General features: G+C 40.8%; 1 protein-coding gene across 3 annotated transcripts in view; it reads left to right on the top strand.

The window, feature by feature from the left end:
* Nucleotides 1–19,802, top strand: part of LAMA4 (laminin subunit alpha 4) — a 150,400-nt gene that overhangs the window by 78,231 nt on the left and 52,367 nt on the right. For all 3 annotated transcript variants that reach the window (XM_030929061.1, XM_030929062.1, XM_010359882.2), the window contains exons 11-14: nucleotides 1,924–2,091; nucleotides 4,583–4,776; nucleotides 12,152–12,268; nucleotides 18,591–18,739. In XM_030929061.1, the coding sequence (XP_030784921.1) occupies nucleotides 1,924–2,091; nucleotides 4,583–4,776; nucleotides 12,152–12,268; nucleotides 18,591–18,739 (628 nt within the window). The remainder of the gene's footprint in view (nucleotides 1–1,923; nucleotides 2,092–4,582; nucleotides 4,777–12,151; nucleotides 12,269–18,590; nucleotides 18,740–19,802) is intronic.

The raw sequence follows: 19,802 nt of genomic DNA, 5'->3' as shown, positions 1-19,802 counted from the left end.
TAAGATCCAGTATCTGCATTTCCATAGTTTTTATTACACTATATATTAAGGGCTGGATGACCACACCAAGTGCATCCCAGGGCACAGTGGCAGTAAAGGGACCCACAGTGGAAGATTCATGTCTTTATACTGGGGCGTATTCCATGTAAAGGGATATAGAAAAGCAAGATTAATCATTTGTCGTGTTTCCTTTGATGTCTATAATAAACAATAAAAGCAAATGGCATGCAATCCAAACACTCCTCACTCACATCCTCATAGCTCATATTTTTGCATTTCCTGACAAAATATTCGTTTTCTATAGCATTTTAGAGTTACTATTGATTTGTTCAAAAAGTAAGATTGAACCTGGAAGATAACATGACCTTATCCAACTAAGAAATAAATTCCTCTTTAGGCAGCAAATGCCAGGACCCTGGCAAGCTATTCAGAGAAAATAATTCACCTTTGCTATTGTAACCCATGTTTTAATTCAAAAGCGTTTTATTTGCAAAGGATCTGAACCCTCTTATTTGATCATTTAAGCATGGGAAAAGATGAAAAAAATACAAGGGAAATGTAAATGGGAAACAACAACTTCTATCAGTTTTTAAATTTTTAATATAATGTATGAATAGTCTCCAAAGACCAAAGGCAAAAATACTATTGCCTGTATTTCCCTTTTCTAATCTATACTGCAAGTAACTAAACTAAAACAAGCCAAAATTGTAAATATAAGACTTGCATCAAAATGCCCAAGAATTCAGCATCGCAAGTGCTGGAGCTGAGGAAAAACAATTTTCATTTAGTTTATTTCACAGGTTAATATTTTAGACTTTACTTGAAGAGTGGATGTTTAATCCCTTTATATAATTCTGGAATGCTGTACACCAATTATATGTCATTCCTTATTCCCAGCCATCTCTAAAATAACTGCTGGTGACCTTCAAACTATTATCCACATAAAATACAACCCCTTATCCTGGTATGATTTATGTGACACCAATGTTTGTTTACCCATCAGGTCTGGCCAACCACATAGATCATAGTAAACCACAGACACGCAATTTCATTTATGCCAGGAAGATAAAATGCTTCCTCCTGGAGCTGCAGTAGAACAAGGTGACAATTACCTACCTTTCTTCTCATCATATGTAGTAGGAATGAGGGATTCAAAGAAGTATTTCAGTCTGCTAATATTTAGACAGGTCACCTAATTCCTTTGAGCCTCAGTGGTCCCTCCAGTTCTAAAATTCTCCACCCGACTTATGGAAGTAGGGTGAAAATGACCCAGAGTGGTCACACTCTAGAAGGCAAACAGCAACTGCCAAAAAATAACTATGAATGAGCCAAAGCTCACATCATATTATAACCACCCCCATTTTGTATTTAGCCTGTGAAATAATTTGAAAGACTCATTTGGACAGCTAGCAATACGCTCTCATTTTGGCTTAAAGCTTTGATCAAATCTTTGTCTAAAATACAATTAATAACTCCTACATATTAATAATCTCACCCATGACAGGAGTGATCTCTGAGCATTTTCTCTAAGTTAAATATGTTATATAAAAGGCTGATCAAAGACTATAGATTTGGATGCCTTGAATATCAAGTTACAATATTTCATGCTGAATATTAGCATTCTCGAATCACTGTGGAAACCAGATGAGGATGAAAGCCAAGCAGGCTTTGCATTAGCCAGTTCCCATTCTGAAGACTCCGCATAGGAAGCAGAGAAGAGTGGTTTCCTCGTGTCTTTCTCCTTTGTGGATTAGGTGATGAGCTTCCATGCTCGCTGCGATTCACAGCACGCTGCCTTTGAATGAGCCTCTCTTTCCATTTCAGGATCTGCCCTGCCCTTTGCCCACAGCCCTCGCTCCCTTGCATTTCTAGTGCCCGATCATCTCTCCCTGCTGCCTTGTTTCACCATGTTCTTCCTTTCAGAGATCAACAACAAGATGCTCTATTATGGGGAAGAGCATGAACTTAGCCCCAAGGAAATCTCTGAGAAGCTGGTGTTGGCCCAGAAGATGCTTGAGGAGATTAGACGCCGTCAACCATTTTTTACCCAACGGGAGCTTGTGGATGAGGAGGCAGATGAGGCTCACGAACGTAGGTGTATTCCTCTCGTAGCTGACCCAGCACATGTTTGCCCTCTTTGTGGGTCTAAGAGCAGACAGTAAACCTAGGGCAACATATAGTCAAAGCAACCAATTTCCAGTGTTCAGAACTATTTAGAATCTACATGTGGCCACAGGGAATCATTCAGGATAACTTGACTTTATAACCAAGATTTTTAGATTCAGGCCCAACTTTGAGCCCCTGAGAAACAGCTGAGATGCCATAAGGAATTTATAGCATTTGGTGAAAATGTATAAAACAGTAGAAGGAAGGCTAAAGGAAACCAATGCCCAGAACTACAGTAAAAGAAATTTTATTGAGAAGGCAGGAATGCTACAAGCCCAGAAACACTCATGCTGTGAAGACCATGAATGACTTTAGTATCTTTTAGCCTCTAGTGGAAATTTAACATTCCCTTTAGCGATGAGTATAGGCACCAAACCACAGTAATATTATTGAATCTATCACTTGATCACTGTATCAGTTATCAATTACTATCATAACAAGCCACCCCAGGCTGGACGCGGTGGCTCACGCCTGTAATCCCAGCACTTTGGGAAGCCAAGGCAGGCGGATCACAAGGTCAGGAGTTTGAGACCAGTCTGGCCAATGTGGTGAAACCCCACCTCTACTAAAAATACAAAAAATAGCTGGGCGTGGTGGCATGCACCTGTAGTCCCAGCTACTCAGGAGGCTGAGGCAGGAGAATTGCTTGAACCTGGGAGGTGGAGGTTGCAGTGAGCTGAGATCGCACCCCTGCACTCCAGCCTGATGACAGGGTGAGACTCGGTCTCAAAACAAAACAAAACAAAACAAAAGCCACCACAAAGGTATTCATTTAAAACAATAACCATTTATTGCTCCTGCTTTCATGGGTTGGCAATTCAGGCTGGACTCAACCTGAACAGCTTATCTCTGCTCCGTGTGACATATATTGGCTGAGCTCACTCAGATGTCTGGGGCTGGCTGTGAAGGCTGGGCCTCTCCCTCCATGTGAGGTCTTAACTCAACAAGGCTAGTCCAGGTTATTCACATAACAGCAGCTTTAAGAGGGCAAGAATGAAAAGCACATGGTCTCTTAAACCTAAGCTTGGAGCTCAGCAATGTCACATCCATTTTACTGGTCAAGACCAGCCCAGACTCAAGGAGTAGAGAGATAGACTCCACTCTTGATTGGAAGAGCTGCAAACAATCAATGAGAGAAATCACAGATTTGCATATTATATTTTAGCTGCTGCTGTCTCATAACACTGTTTAAATTCACCAATAACTCAAAATTATGGTAGCTATTAGATCCACCTTTAGATCTTGTTAGTTAAGGGATTAGTAAAGCAGCATATACATTATTATATTACCAGTTTGGTTTTTAAATATATTAGTCTTCTTTTAAGTTCTATATATTTTATTTTATGCATTTTAGAACACACTGTAAGAAGGAGTCTGAAGGCTTCATTCGATTACAAAGGGACTGATGACACAAAAACAGTTAAAGGACAGTAGGTCGTTTTTCTACAACTGTCACTATCAACTTCTGCTAACCATTATTGTGGATACTGTAGGGAGACATTATTGACATACAGGTTTATTATGGTGGCAAATGTGTAAAGTCTTAGAAATAGTAAGAACCAAAGAAGAATCGCAGGCCCCAATTCTGAGTCAGACTCAGAAAGGCTAGAGCTCTGATGTCAGTCACTGCCAGATGTTTCCAAGCTCATCGCCTACTGTGGAATTTAACAAGGCTGCCCTGGAGAAGTGGGACCAATGACATCTCCCACTCGGCCTCCTTCCACCTAGAATGCATTTTCCAGCACTTTCTATACTCAGCCAGGAACTTTTCTGTTCTGCTTACAGTGATGGAAGAACATCTCAACAAGACAAACTAATATTCCCTAAAGGAAACAGAAATTAAGGCACATATTCAACACGTGTGTCTTTGAGCAGAGAATAAAAGACACACGCAAAGTTTAAGAACATCATCTCATTGCCATTTAATCTTTTTTCCACCAAAATCATGGTTTGGATTTGACCTAGTAGAGCTAACTAAAAACCGTTGCCTAGACAAACTACAGAAAATGAGTGGTTATGCACATCATTTTGCCTTATTACTGACGAGTTTGGTTATTTTTAATGGTAAAAACCTTACTATACCCAAGTCCCCTTTGCAGAGTAAAATTATTAATATTCTGGATAATAATAAGCATAATGTAATGACATGGTTTTCACAAAAAGCACAACCTCTGTGGGAAAACTAATCAAACCCTTCTTTCAACTGACTGTTATCCAGGGGCTCCCAAACCCTAAAAACTAGGATTTTTTTACTTCAAATCTAAAAGGTGGGGGAGCTATCTTTATGACCAATAGCTTCAATCTCCATTGCTACAGAAGGCATGGCCTGAAAATTTTCCAACTTTGCAAAATGCTGGGAGGAATGGGAGCAAACAGGAGAAAGCCACACTGAGCCTCTGTCTCCACTTCTTCCCAGTGCTGAGCCAGGCTGAGAGCTGGCAGCGGCTGCACAATGAGACCCGCACTCTGTTTCCTGTCGTCCTGGAGCAGCTGGACGACTACAATGCTAAGTTGTCAGATCTCCAGGAAGCACTTGACCAGGCCCTTAACCACGTCAGGGATGCTGAAGACATGAACAGGGCCACAGCAGCCAGGCAGCGGGACCACGAGGTACAGTGGACACTCACCATCAATGCATTTCAGCATCAGCAGTGTGACGGTACATCAAGAAGGGGCAGTTGATATACATTTTTTTAAATATTGGTATATTTAAATACTCATATTTTAAAACGCTGGTGTATTTTTGGCTGCTATAAATTACTAATATGTGTGTTCCTAAAATCAACTTGAGACTAGGATAATTGTCTAGTTCTTGCTTTGATAAGAATGCAGTAGTTCTGATGCTTGTATCCATGTGTATGGATCTGTTTTTCTTGCAAGTGGGTAAGCAACGCATAGCTTTTTTTACACTGAGAGCACTAGAAGGCCAAAGCATCTCAAAACCATGTGTTCTGGGTACGTGTAATTTTTGGAAAGGCGGCACGATACGCAAATCTCACAGTCTGGCTGGTCAGCAGCTGCAGGGATAAGGAGACTAATTGCCAAGGCCATGCAAATGCAAAGAGGAAGGTGAGGAGGACTCCCAGACATGATCATAGCTTGCACAGATGGTCATCTCATGGGGCCAGAATTTGTACATGCCCACACTTGTAGTGGTCACATGTCTGCTTCAAGCAATGCATGTGTTCACAGCCACCAGCATCAAGAGGGGTCATCTTTTGATAGGATGACACATGCATGTTCGAACATATTTTAAAGGATTAGGGAGAAAAGAATACTGTGAGCAAATACAAACCAATTATGAGCAAATTCATGAATTCAGTTATGCATTATTATCATCGGCAAAAGCCACTTCAACTAGGCTCTCTAGCTTGATTTTCAGTCTCATTGCCCCTCAGTAAGAATCCTTGTAAAATTTCTTTTTTTTTTTTTTTATTATACTTTAAGTTCTAGGGTACATGTGCATAACGTGCAGGTTTGTTACATATGTATACTTATGCCATGTTGGTGTGCTGCACCCATCAACTCGTCAGCACCCATCAATTCATCATTTATATCATGTATAACTCCCCAATGCAATCCCTCCCTCCTCCCCCCTCCCCCCTCCCCATGATAGGCCCCAGTGCGTGATGTTCCCCTTCCCGAGTCCAAGTGATCTCATTGTTCAGTTCCCACCTATGAGTGAGAACATGCGGTGTTTGGTTTTCTGTTCTTGTGATAGTTTGCTAAGAATGATGGTTTCCAGCTGCATCCATGTCCCTACAAAAAATTTCTTAAATAAAAGTTAATTATACTCATCAGCACTATTTGCTAATGGGAGCAAATCCCTAGCCAATATTTTTTAGAATAATACGGTTGGGATAGCATTTTTTTTGTTAAATGAATGCATGATTATCTTATTGTTTCAAGGTAGTCGCTGGGACTCGCCTTACCCTGAAGTGTCCCCCTTTCCCTCCTCCACATCCAGTCACCCACAGGTTCCTCCCAGGTTTACTATGTGACGTGTTTTAGCTCTCTTCCTTCTTTTCCATTCCTCTACAACTTCTCTAGTTCTGACTTTCGTTGTTTCTCTACCAAAACAGTCTCCCCTTCTCTCTCCTCCATCCTTCTTTCCAAGCCATCCTCTCCACCCTGCCAGAGCGGCTCACCTTCGTCACAGTCTGACCGCAACTACCTGTGCCCATCAATCCTTTCAGTTCTCCTCATCACCTCTAACAGTGCTTTTGACGCTGCAACTTGTGAGTCATTTCGCAGGTTACAGAATAAGTTTCATGGGTTGTAACCAGCAGTTTTTTTTTTTTTTTAAGAGACAGATAAAAGGAAATGAAATCAACGGAATAGAAATTATCAAAGTGTAACACATATAGTAAGGTATGGTTTCATCGCAGTTGTGCCTTACATATGTGTACCAGGTTGCAACGTATAATTCATTGTTAACCTCTGAAAGACACTATCCTATAGGATAGCCTGTGCTCTTTCACGTGGCATTCGGGACTCCCTCTGATCTGACCCTACCAGCCTCCTCAGCCTCACCTCTTATTCTCTGCCTCACACATTCTGTTCAGGCAATATCACACTACCAGTAATCCCACCCGCCTGGAATGGAGACTGCTTTTTCTTCTCTACTCATCTGGCTAACCTCACTCATCCTTTAAGTCTTACCTCAGGCAACACTTTCTCCAGAAGACCCAACCTATACTCCAATCCCATAACATGTTTTGCACAGCTCTGTTTCATCATCTGCTAATGAATCTGTCTTCCCCCACTGAACTCAGGGCTCCTAAAAGTAAGAGAATTGTGTCTCCTTTGTCTTTGAATCATGGAGCATTTAGCACAATGCCTGACACAAAGTAACAACTCAGTAAAAAATGTGTTGATGTAATGAAAACCTTAAGGACTTTCCAATTTGAGGATCCTGTAGTTTTGTCAGATTGTGCCCAAGTTTATTGAAGATGCGTTTTCAGTGCTAAGTAATATAAGTAATGAGTGATTCTTCCCATCCTGAAAGATTTAAGCCCATACCCGAAGCCTGCAGGATAACCCTATTCTATTCCCAAGAAAAGATTTAGAGCATTTAAGTAAGATGGAAACAACACTGCAACCTCATGCAACAATTTCCAGGGTTCACCAATGAAGACCCAGAACTATGTTCAGTACTGCAAGCCCTGAAATGAGAAGTGGACCTGCCAACACAGACCAGTCCTGGTAGGACAAGGGCAAGCAATGGCCTGCAGGAGACCCCAGCCAGACCACAGCTGTCCCCTTAGCCACAGGGAGTAATATTTACTGCTGAGAAAAAAGCAAGACCTATGATTAATACTACCGATAGTGGTAAACTGTATTTGGTTCTCATTTTAGATTGAGTTCTCGATCTCAGCCAAGTGCTTTGTCTTCTACATAGCTTTGTGCTAGAGAACACATATTTTGTGTGTTAACATGTTCGGTTTCTTTTTTGATTTATTTTAAGAAATAGATCTTACCTCCAAAGTCCTTTGTAAGTTTTATAATCAGGAAGGGTAGCACATAGTCAGTGAACTGAGAACCAAAGTGTCTGCATAAGCACAAACCAGCTGATGTGCTGGTGGTTGGTAAATGTCAGGTTGTGTGCAGGGCACAGTGGACTTTGTAAATGTAACATGTAAATGTAACAAGCAAGAGGACAGTGGTGCCTGTATGAAGAGACTTCAGTTCTAAAAGTGAATGATTGCCAAAATAGGTTTTAAATAAACTTATACAGTTTGTTTTTAAACTTCATGCATGTGGCTACCAAAAATTTGGCATTTTTGATTCAGACAAATGGTAGTGCTCATTTTAACTTTACCAAACAAACCCTTCTACTGCATACAAATGAACAGCATGAGCAAGATTTCAGGAAAGGAACAGCATAGCGTTGAGGAATTTGAAAGTCCTGCTTCATCTCGGTTCTCCTTCCTCTTCCTGACATTTGGATCTGGCATTAGCCACAGTTGCACCCCTTTTGCCCCCATCTCCTCCCTCAGTGACTTCACCCAATCTCACTGCTTCAGTCCTTAAAAGGGATTTATTGGTGGGTCTGCATCGTTATTCAAAACTGAGCCCCACAGGACAACTTTCATATTTGTGTCTGTCTGCAGGAATAGCCACATGGATTAGCCTTGCTATTACCTGCTGAAAATCAACACCTTTTTTCCTCCCATTTCCCTTCCTATTTTCTCATTCTTTCTCATTCTTGTCCAGGGTTCTCCTCTCCCCTCCACGTCCCCAGGCTCTAAGTCAGCCCCTCCTGCTCTGGGGTTCTGTGAGCAGTGATTTCTCCAGTCCTTTGTGCCTCACTTGTATATATTTTGGTCTGCCCCCTGCCTAGGCTCCTGGCTTCTCTCCCCTTGAAATTACTGCCAGATTCGATTTCGAGGTATCCCTCTAAATGTATAGAAACTATATAATCAACCTTCATCAAATGCCTTCAATGGCTTCCTACTTAAGAAAGGTAAATTCTTAGCCACCCATGGTCTGAGTCCACCTACTGCTCTAGTGGTATTTCTTGACTTTCCTACAGACTCTGCCTCTTAGCCACTGGAGACCATGCGCATTTTCTTCTTATTGCTTTTGCTCATGGTATCTCCTTTGCTCATCTCTCTCATCCAGGAGTAATTCCGTCTAGCCTTTAAGCCAGGTTAAGTGTCTCTCTCCGTAGACTGCCTCACCTACTCATTCGAGTCCAGTGGTTCCTGCATTGCTGCAGACTTACATCCTTTTGAGAATTCAGTGAAAACTATGGAACATGCACGTGCACAGACACTCACAGACACACATGCACACACACACATATCCCTGCCATGAGAAAAATGTGCACTTGTTCACACGTATAAGATTGACAGGCAAGTTCAGGTAGTCTACCTTAACCCCAGATTAAGAATGCTGGCTCGGTGGCTCACGCCTGTAATCCCTGCACTTTGAGAGGCCAAAACAGGTGGATCACCTGAGGTCAGGAGTTCGAGATGAGCCTGGTCAACATGGTGAAATCCTGTCTCTACCAAAAATATAAAAATTAGCCAGGCATGGTGGCGGGCACCTCTAATCCTAGTTATTTGGGAGGCTGAGACAGGAGAATTGCTTGAACCCAGGAGGCAGAGGTTGCAGTGAGCTGAGATCGTGCCATTGTGCTCTAGCCTGATTGACAGAGTGAAACTCCACCCCCCCCCCCCCCCCAAAAAAAAAGAATGCTAGCTGCCAGAAGGAGTTCTTCCTCTCTACTGGTGCAGTTACTGGTTGTACCACTGGAATGATCACCAGGCTTCATCACATTCAGCATATATTCTTCTATGTTTCTGTCTAGGAGTCACTCTTAATTGCTCAATGCATAACTCTGTGTGTGTGTGTGTGTGTGTGTGTGTGTGTGTGTGTGTGTGTGATGGTATGCGTCTAGTCTAACCCCCCTAGATTGTGAGCATCCAAAGGCGGCACTCCTGCCTTGCACAAATTATGTCTTCCTAGCACCAAACATGATAACTTGCATTTGCTACATTTGTTGATGAACAGATGGATGGACAAATGCTTGTAGCACTCTCACGTAATACAGATTTGATTTATGTACACTGGTTCTTCATGATTGCAAATACTCTTATTCATTTCATATTAACTTGGACTTCTAAATTACTAAACCCTACTTTTACCATTCTTTTGCATACTTTTGCATATTTAAATATCATGAAATTTTAATTCTTTCCAACAAAATTTAAAATCCAGTGTTTTATTTGTAGTCTTTCCTACGACAAAAAGATTTGAATGGATCTGACCTTACTAGAATTTGACTCTGTGTTTTAGAAAACAAACTTCAGTGGATTTGTTGTTGTTGTGGATGTAGTTGTTTTGAGACACAGTCTCACTCTGTCACCCAGGCTGGAGTGCAGTGGCACAATCTTAGCTCACCACAACCTCTGCCTCCTCAGTTCAAGCAATTCTGTTGCCTCAGCCTCCCGAGTAGCTGGGATTACAGGCATGCACCACCACACCCGGCCCAGATTTAGTGTTTTAATTTTACATTTCACTATTACACCTACAGCATGGGCTAGAAAAGAATAACCCCCAAATTTCAGTTCTCATACAAAACCAAAAGAGTACCCACAGAGCTTCATCATTTTGACATGTGCCAATAGTAGCCATACAACTAGCAATTACATTGTTTTGTCATCTTACTTCTAATCCCAAAGGGTAACAGAATGATTAAAATCTTATCAGATGAACATGAGATAGTATATTTTAAAAGTAAGTAAACTACTCCTTCAAAAGCACTGTTTGGGGATGATTATATACCGAAGCTTTAGCTTCCCGGGACTGTTTTTTCTTTTTGTTTTTTGTTTTTTGGTGTTTTGTTTTTTTTTTTTTTTTTTTTGACCATGGAACTTTTTCTATATTTTGCATATGTGATATGCACAATGAAGCATGCTGAATAGTGACAACTATGTCATTTTCGTAGTTATCAGTTTTCAACATTTTATTTTGTTCAATCTGACCACTTTTCTTTGGAAATATCTTTATTTGTCTCAAAGCTAATTTTATTCATTTCTGTCTAATGCTATATATGGTCAATGGGAGAAATTCATTAACTTGAAGCATATTGTTTTTCATCTACTGCAAATAAGCTTATATACAGTGCTATTAGCACACAGTTTTGAAGTTCGTCTCTGACTTCAGGATGTTAGCAGTGTTCTCCCACAGTCACTCAGAGAGAACTTACAGAAGAGGTAAAGAACACTGTAAAAGGAAAACAGTTCTGTGAGAGGTAAATAATACCAACCTTTTTTCAACTCCCTTCTTTTACATACTTTAATACACACATTTTACAGTATTGCTTTTGTCCACAGCTGTATAACTCCCAGTCTTTGTAAAGATAAGAATAATTGATCTCAGATAGTCACACTGTATTAGGCTTGATGGATATTCAGGGGAAATTGATTATTTTAAAATGTTCTTGCATTAAGAGGATGTTCAAATGTGATTCTTTTCTGTCTCTAGACCTACATCTACCCCATAGCAACATATCTGGAGAAGATGGATTCCATTCTTCCTTTTCACGAAGTCAGGAAAGGCTGCAGGGAGTAAGAAAGGACATTAAGATGAACTTAAAAAGTTTTGAAGTATTTCCTTCTCTATCTAGGCTTCTATAATTATTTCTATGATATCCTAGATTACACCATAATGTATATTTCAACTCTAACTTAAGTCACTATTTCTAGGTAACTTCAACTCATTTTTCACTCAACTTGTAAAATGAGTCTTTTACTTTTCCCTCCTAAAGTTTCTTTCTATGTTCTTTCAAACTCTAAACTCACTGGAAGCTCCATAATATTTCTTCAGAATCACAGTGTCCCTGCCTCTAGAACCTAAAAGTGAAGGTAGAAATTAAAGTACTCATCAAGATGTGTATTAATATTTACTTTCCCTTCTCAAAACATCTGAGCATTTACAATAAAGAGCTCTGAGTGGTATGAAGCAAGATTACAATTTGATGCTTTAATAGTAGGGCCACTTTTAATTTTTAAAAGGACATTAAGATTATTTTTGTATATTCTCTGTTCCTGTCCAAATGTGCTGTTTGTGTCAGGCCCAGAGCTGGCACATGATAAATGCTTTTAGAACTAATTCATATTCCAGTCACTGCAAATGTAGAGCCTGTGTTCAGTCCTGTCTCCACAGTCCTTTATATTCTGGGGAAAAGAGTCAAATGCCCTCTCTAAAGCGCTAGCTCTCTTTGAAATGACAGTGTTATAATAATCCCCCATGCGTCTAATCTCCCAAGATTCTTACTGTTGTTATCTCCATATTATATATGAGAAAACAGCATCAGACAGGTAGCGTTCCCCAAAGGCACACAGCAAGGATGGAGCTGGGATATGAACCCAGATTTGTCTGAATCCAAAGAGAGCAAGTTGGTATTTAATGCTCTCCCTGACGCTTTCCCTAAAGACATATTCATTTCACTCTCCCTTACTCTTCATTCCTGCAGAAACAACAGGAAAGAGTGAGGGAACAAATGGAAGTGGTGAACACGTCTCTGAGCACATCTGCGGACTCTCTGACAACACCTCGCCTAACTCTTTCAGAACTTGATGATATAATAAAGGTAAGGACGCACATGACTTGTTCAGGTTTGTATTTCCAGCAGGTTGCAACAGCAGCTCAGGGTCACAGAATAATAATAAATTCACATCTATCAAGTGAGCAGGCATTATAAAGATCAGATGACTGAATGTTTTAGTTTCTTGCACTGTACGACAGTCACTAGCCACATATGACTACTTAAATTTAAATTGCTTAAAATTAAATAAAATTAAAATTTTAGTTCTTCAGTCACTTTAGCCACATAGCTAGCAGCTACTATATTCAGTGGCACAAGCATGTGCAGAAACAGGCATTGCGCCACTGAATATAGTGGAACTTCTTCCAGAGAGTTCTACTGAAAGTGCTGCTCTCGATCCATCCTACTCGCTTTTTACTCATAAAGTTGTGTTTAATAAATCTGGCTTTCAAAATCAATAAAAGCCACATTTTCCAATAAAGTAGAAAATTTCCAATAAAATTCAGTGAACTGAACTATCATGAAATTACTCTCAGTTCATTTTTATGACCTTTTGAATGATATCACTTTCAGGCCATTTGATTGTCATCTCATCCTTTGACTATTTCAACATTGAACTCTGTCTTTCTCTCCAACCTGACTCCCATCACTCTCCTTGGTGACAGCAAAATCCATATGGATGAAGTCACTGACTCTGACCTCCAGCTCCTTGAACTTGTCCTCTCTAGCAAGCTTATCCTCCAGTCCACCTCTGTTACCCCACCTGTGGCCGTACCCAGATCTTGTCCTCAGTAACAGTACCTCTTCCCAAACCCTAGTTTCAAGCACCTCCCTCCCAGAGCACATCTCCTATCTCACTTACTTTAGAATGCCCACTCCAGTAATTCTCTGGCCACATGGAGACCTCCCTGACTTTCTTACCCTACCCCTCTCATGTGCTTTCTTCCCTCCTTAAGCAGCTCAAATTACCAACATAATCATTCTTTCAAAATACCCTTAACTACCATATCTGCCTGTTTGTCTGTTGTACCTACCTGAGATTACTGACTCATCCCCAGCACCATGGCCATACCAGAGCAGATGTATGCAACTGGTGGGAACCCACTTCCCCTGCTATCAGTTCTGCCTGGTGACTTGGCTTCCCACTTTCTGAAAAATCAGAGACAAACAGAAAAGAACTCCCTTGATCTTTCCTCCCCAAATCCACCGGCCTGACTGCATTTGCACCCACACCTCTGCCTTCCCTCCATTGTAAGCATTCCTTCTCCTGCCCGGCCCGCCCTGTGCTCCGAACCCCATCCTTCCTCACCTTGAAAACAGGTTGCAGGGTGTCACTCCTCAAGTTATGCCCTCTTTCTTCTGGATCACCCAGTTTCTCATTCTTTACTTAATCATTACCATCAGCATACAAACATGCTGTACTATCTCCTATCTTTTAATATCAAAAAGAAAAAAACCCTGTAAAAAAATATATATTTTATGAAGCTTGCATCCCCTCCATCTTCTGCCCTGCCATTCTGCTCAGCTTCACACTAAAATGTCTCAACAGTGATTTATCATTGCTGTTTCTATCTCCCAGACTCCCACTGTCCCCTATACTTGGCCGTTTCTGAAGGGGGTTCCATCTCCTTCACTGAGACTATTCCTGTCCAGATCACCAGCGACCCACCTGTAGCCAAAACCAGGGTCGCCTGTCTCTCCCAGGCTTTCTCAGCCCTCCCTCCTCTAAACACCAGGTGGTGTCCCTTGTCCTGGCTGCTGTGGTACCCGCTCACAGCTTCTCCCCTGGCTGGCGGTTTCTTCCCAGCCCCCTTTGCTAGCTTCACCACCACACAACCTCTAAGTGGTCAATATTTTAGGCTCTGCAGGCCACGCACAACCACTGTCTCTTATTTTTTTCTGGTTTTTGTTTGTTTTTATTTTTTTTTTTACAACCACTTAAATATGTAAGATATATTCTCAGCTCAGGGCTATATAAAAACAGGCTTTGGTTGGGTGCAGTGGCTCACGCCTCTAATCCCAGCAATCTGGGAGGCCAAGGTTGGGGACAGTGCTTGAACCCAGGAATTCAAGACCAGCCTGGGCAACATAGTGAGACCCCCATCTCTACAAAAAAAAAAAATTTTTTTTTAATCAGCTAGGCATGGTGATGCATGCCTGCAGTCCCAGCTGCTCAGGAGGCTGAGATGGGAGGATGATCACCTGAGCCCGGGAAGTGGAGGCTGCAGTGAGCCATGATGGTGCTTCTGCACTCCAGCCTGGGTGACAAGGTGAAACCCTGTCTCAAAAAAAAAAAAAAAAAAAAAAAAAAAAAAAAAAAAAAAAAAAAGATTTGAGCTGCACTTGACACTGGGCCATGTTGATCTCTGCTCTGGATAATGAATGACTCTGTGCTTGGTCCTAGCTATACTCTCTCCCTAGCTGATCTCATTGACTCTCTTGGCTTTAAAGAACAATTACACACCGATGATTACACAATTATACCTCCAGCTATGACACCCCACGGAGTTCCAAACTCCTATATCCGAGTGCTTACTTGACATTTTCAAGTCAGAACTCAGTATGATTGTAATAAAGTCACAATCTCATCTACCATATATTAATAATAGACATATCAAACTTGACATGCCTTAAATAAAACCCACTCCTTCCCCAGTCTTCCCCATCTCAATAAATGGCACAACCCAATTGCTCAGATCAAAGTCACTACTGCTTCCTCCTTTCTCCTTATCTCTAAAATGAATCTTGATTTCTTTCTTTCTTTTTCTTTTTTTTTTTTTTTTTTTTTTGAAACGTGGCTTCATCCTTGTTGCCCAGTCTGGAGTGCAATGGAGTGATGAGGTTGCTCACTGCAACCTCTGCCTCTTAAGTTCAAGCAATTCTCCTGCCTCAGCTTCTCAAGTAGCTGGGATTACAGGCGTCCACCACCATGCCCAGCTAATTTTTTGTATTTTTAATAGAGATGGGTTTTCACTATGTTGGCCAGGCTAGTCTCGAACTCCTGACCTCAGATGATCCACCTGCCTTGGCCTCCCAGAGTGCTGGGATTACAGGCGTAAGCCACCACACCAGGCCTTGAATCTAGATTTCTGACAACTTTCCTTGTCTCTACTGCTGCTCTTTGGTCCAAGTTACCTCATCTGCAGTTTAAATTGCCACCAGAGCCTCCTAGCTGATCCAGTTGTCTCCACTCTTGTCCTTCAAGACATCCTCTCTATGCAGCAGCAGAACAATCTTTTAAAAACATAACCAACATTATGTCTACTGTATACACTCCCTAGTGGCACTTAAAGTAAGAAATAAGCTCATTTTGTCCTGGCATATGAGACCCTACATGACCCAGCTCAGACCCACTTCTCTCACCACATACCCAACTCTCTTCTCACTCACTGCACTCCAGCCCAACAAACTCCTATTTTTCAAACATACCATACTTATTTCCTGCCTCGGGATCTCTGCACCTGCTGTCCTCAGATCTTCAAATGGCTGGTGTCCTTATGACCCTTCCATCCAAATGAACCCCTTACCCCACTCACTCCTCATCCCACCCCACCCGTCGTATGTTATTCAAAATGTCTTTTACTCCCTGAAATTAGCTTGTTTGCTTATTTGATCACTTGTTTATTATCTGTATCTCTCTCACTAAACTGTAAATTCCTTGAAAGTGGAGACTGTGTTCAAAAGTATTCAACCTCCCAAAAGAGTGCCTGGTCCATAATGGGCACACAGGGAATATTTGTTGATTGAATGAATGAGTAAAAGTGGTATGTCCATGGTCTATTTTCCACTTATACAATTTAAAAACATTTTTTTTCAAAGTATTGTTCCCCAGATGACCAACCAAAATGGCTAGAGGTTTAATACTGCCTCCACAAAAGTAAACCTTTTGTACTATGAACCCTTTGTGCTACATTCTGGGATTACAAAAACAAGTTAAACTCAGTTCCTGCCTCCTAGGATTGTATGATATGATGAGTTAAATAATCACTTAAAATTATTACAATCATGTGACACATGAATGAATAATAAAAACACATGGCAACACTTAACTCATCCTGAGGAGGTTAGGGATGGCCTCAAAAAGGAAGTGATATTTGAGCTGAATTTGAAAGGAGTAGAGCTTTCCAGGTAGATTAGACAGAAAGTAAAAGAAAATTATTCCAGAAAGGGAACATATGTGCAAAGGTAAGAGACCAGAAAAAATCATGGAGCATTCAAACAACAACCAGTTGGTCAAGATTAGACCATGGGATATAGTGGGTTGGGGGTCATGAGAATTGATGAAATGGTGAGAGAAGAGTGGTCAGTTGATGATGTCATGCTTAGAAATTGGACTCATTCCTGCAAAGCAACTGGCTGATTCTGACAAGGGATAGGTCAGATTTTCTTAACAGGAAGAGTACCTTTCCTGCAAGATGGTAGAGAATGGATTAGAATACTCAAAGACTGCGCTCAGGGAAGGAAGTGAGATCACTCGGGAGAGAAAAGGGCTGGGAGTCAAACGCCAACTTTCACGGTCTCTTTCCTGGTCAGGGAAAGAGGAGACCCAGGAGATAGCACAGTTACAGAAGCTAGGAAAAGAAAAGAGTTTTAAGCGAAAACAGTGACCAACACTGTAGCAAACCACAGATAGATCCAGTAAATAAGGATGGGAAAATGTCAAGTGGATCTGACAATTTGGGGCCAGGTGTTGGTGCTCTCGGCAAGAACCATTTCTGTAAAGTGCACTCTGTCAAAGCAAGAGAAAAAGCTAGAAGGGAGCCTAAAGTGAAAGAATAAGGTTTTTTGTTTGTTTGCTTGTTTGTTTGTTTGTTTTTTGATGGGAGATACTTGAGCATGTTTATAGCTGAGAAGAGTCTAGTAACTAGGAAGCAAGTATGATAATGGGGTTACCAAGACAATGGGACAGCATGCTTTATACAGAAAATGAACACTTTTCCTCTTAAAATTGGAGATAAATTTATGTGTAGGTGTAGCTATAAATACATCTATAGGGTTTGTGGGGAAGGGCTGGGGGCCGGTTGCAAGAAGTTGGGGAAATACCTGTTCATTGGTTTTGGAGTCTCTGAGGGAGTTATCAATAAATAGAGCCCCTTTCCAGAACCCAAGTTCTAAACAGGTTGAAACATAAATAAAATAGTAAATACAGAGACCAAGGAGGTTGCCTTATTTCTGAAGCTGCTAAGCAGCAGGCATGGCTTTAGGTCTCTTAGCCAAGTAGGGTAGCTGACATTCAGTCCCAGTATTAGGCAGCTGTGCCTACCCAGACAGGCAACACTGTGAGGCTTAGATGGGGGTTCTGCCCAAAATAGCTTTCATATGGAGGAACACAGGAAAACTCAGGCTTTCTGCTGGCAGCTTGCTCCCAGGATGAAGAAGGGTGGAGTTGAGCAGAGCCTATAGAGTTATTCTTCCCAAATGTACCCATCAAATCAACCACTCCCCTCTCACAGGAGTAGAGTGAGGAAAAGGGCAGAGAGGTCTGGAGTTTCACTCACTGGGCTCCCTGCATATAGAGGAAACATCAGAAGTGTGGAAGAAGTGTCCCCCACCAACAGCTTATGGCCTCCAAAGAAAAAAGAACATAAAGTGATCTGTTTAGAATCAGATGGGGGTGGGTGAAGGAAGTGTTGGCTTAAGAATAATGACAATGTTTAGAATCGCTATTTGGGTGACTAGGAGAACAAATCTCTTTGCAGCATTGAGGGGCCAGCCAAGGCTGAAAGTCATGGGTTTGCAGGAATATCTGTCTACACAGTTTCATGATCTTTAAGCAAAATTGTAGGTCTGTGGTTGGGTTAAAAACCAAGAGAGCCTAGGTTACAAGGTGAGTTTCAGGAAGTAGTCGACCACCTGAATGGTAGCTGAAAGGTCAAATGAGAACTGAATGATGTCCATTAGATTCAGTAACTTAGATATCATTAAGTGAACTTCTCTTTTGGTGGAGTAATGGAGTAGAAATCAGACAGGAATAGGTCAAAATGGGGAATATAAAGTGAGAGAAAAGAGAGTCAACATATATAAACAACTTCCATTTTTTGAAATACTTTGCTATGAAGAGAGGAGAAAACTATTGTAGTAACATTAGGGACATGTGTGGATACTTGAAGGTTTTAGTTTAGTTTCATTTTTAGGTCTCAAATGTCAGAGATTTCTGGGTTGTGAATGCTAGGGAAGCAATCAATACAGAAGAGCTGGCGATGCAGGATAAATAGATATCTACTTAGAGTATTTTAGACTTATGTGGTCCTGCACTGAAATTTACTGACCTTCATAATAAGAAAGAATAGAGATTATCTTTTGGTGCCTAAGAAAAATGTTTTAAGTTCTTCTAAACTCAATTTATTTATTAAAATTTTTTCTTTAGAATGCATCAGGGATTTATGCAGAAATAGATGGAGCCAAAAATGAACTACAAGTAAAACTATCTAACCTAAGTAACCTCAGCCATGATTTAGTCCAAGAAGCTATTGACCATGCACAGGAACTTCAACAAGAAGCTAATGAACTGAGCAGGTAATATCCTGGTTTCAGAAATGCAAATATCTATCATGGGGTGAATAAAATATTACTATTCAATTCCATATGCCAGAGCTACTGGGATACAGTTTTACCAGGTTGGTTAAGGTTGGATATGCTTATGTGTTGATACGTTGGTTGGTTGGTTGGTTGGTTGGTCCATCTGCGAGTCCATCATTGTTCATTGCAATTGTTTGGGGGAGCTGGTCTTTTTTGTTTTAAAAAATCTGTCATATTAAAGGCCTGTGTTCCTGGAAGAGGAGGGTGTCTGTTCCACAATTACTGGTAGGATGACCAAAGACATTTTGGTTAGGGCCATAAATGCTGTATAAAACATTATCAAATAAATCAGATCCCTTTAGAAGGTCTAATTCTAACATCACCTATTTATTTCATAGACAGCATTATCTTTCCACACCCAAGTGTCTTAAGTAAAGCTGGTCGGGAATTGGCAATATAACTGACTTCTGATAAATACTCCACAGCGTCCAGCAGGAACTATTTGATTTCAACACCTGTTAAGAGAAAAATCAATTGGCAATTTTCCTCCCAGCACCTAGAAGAGAGTCACACACCTCTTGGACACTCAATTAATGTTAACTGAAAAGTACTGAAAGATCAGAATTGAATTCATGACCCTGAAATAATAGGTAAATAATGAGATCATTATAGAAAAAGACTAGAAAAAAAGGACCAGTAAAGGTCATGAATAAAATAAGAACCAAGATTAACTTCTGTTCAAGCTATAAATCACCTTCTTATTCTTGATTGCCAAAATGTTCAAACACTCTTCCAAATCTCCTATGAAGAGAGAAAAAAAGAAAGAGAGAGGTAATATGAAATCTTGGTGTGTCAGTGGGTGAGACAGTGCTATATCCCGCTCGGTATCATGGCCCTAGAAAATAAGCTTTCGACAAAAGCAATAAAACGGAGCTTAGAAAAAACACTATTTTGATAATATGCTATATTAGCAGATGTTGTTTTTGAGATCCATCTTATGGCTCTCTTCAGTATTCTTTTGTCATTTTGTAGCTACATCCCATTCATTGGGATTCCAAAA

This window comes from Rhinopithecus roxellana, chromosome 4, assembly GCF_007565055.1.
Source record: "Rhinopithecus roxellana isolate Shanxi Qingling chromosome 4, ASM756505v1, whole genome shotgun sequence".
NCBI classification, from domain to species: domain Eukaryota; kingdom Metazoa; phylum Chordata; class Mammalia; order Primates; family Cercopithecidae; genus Rhinopithecus; species Rhinopithecus roxellana.
The sequence above is the reverse complement of the archived record's forward strand: the minus strand, read 5'-3'. Positions and strand labels throughout refer to the sequence as shown.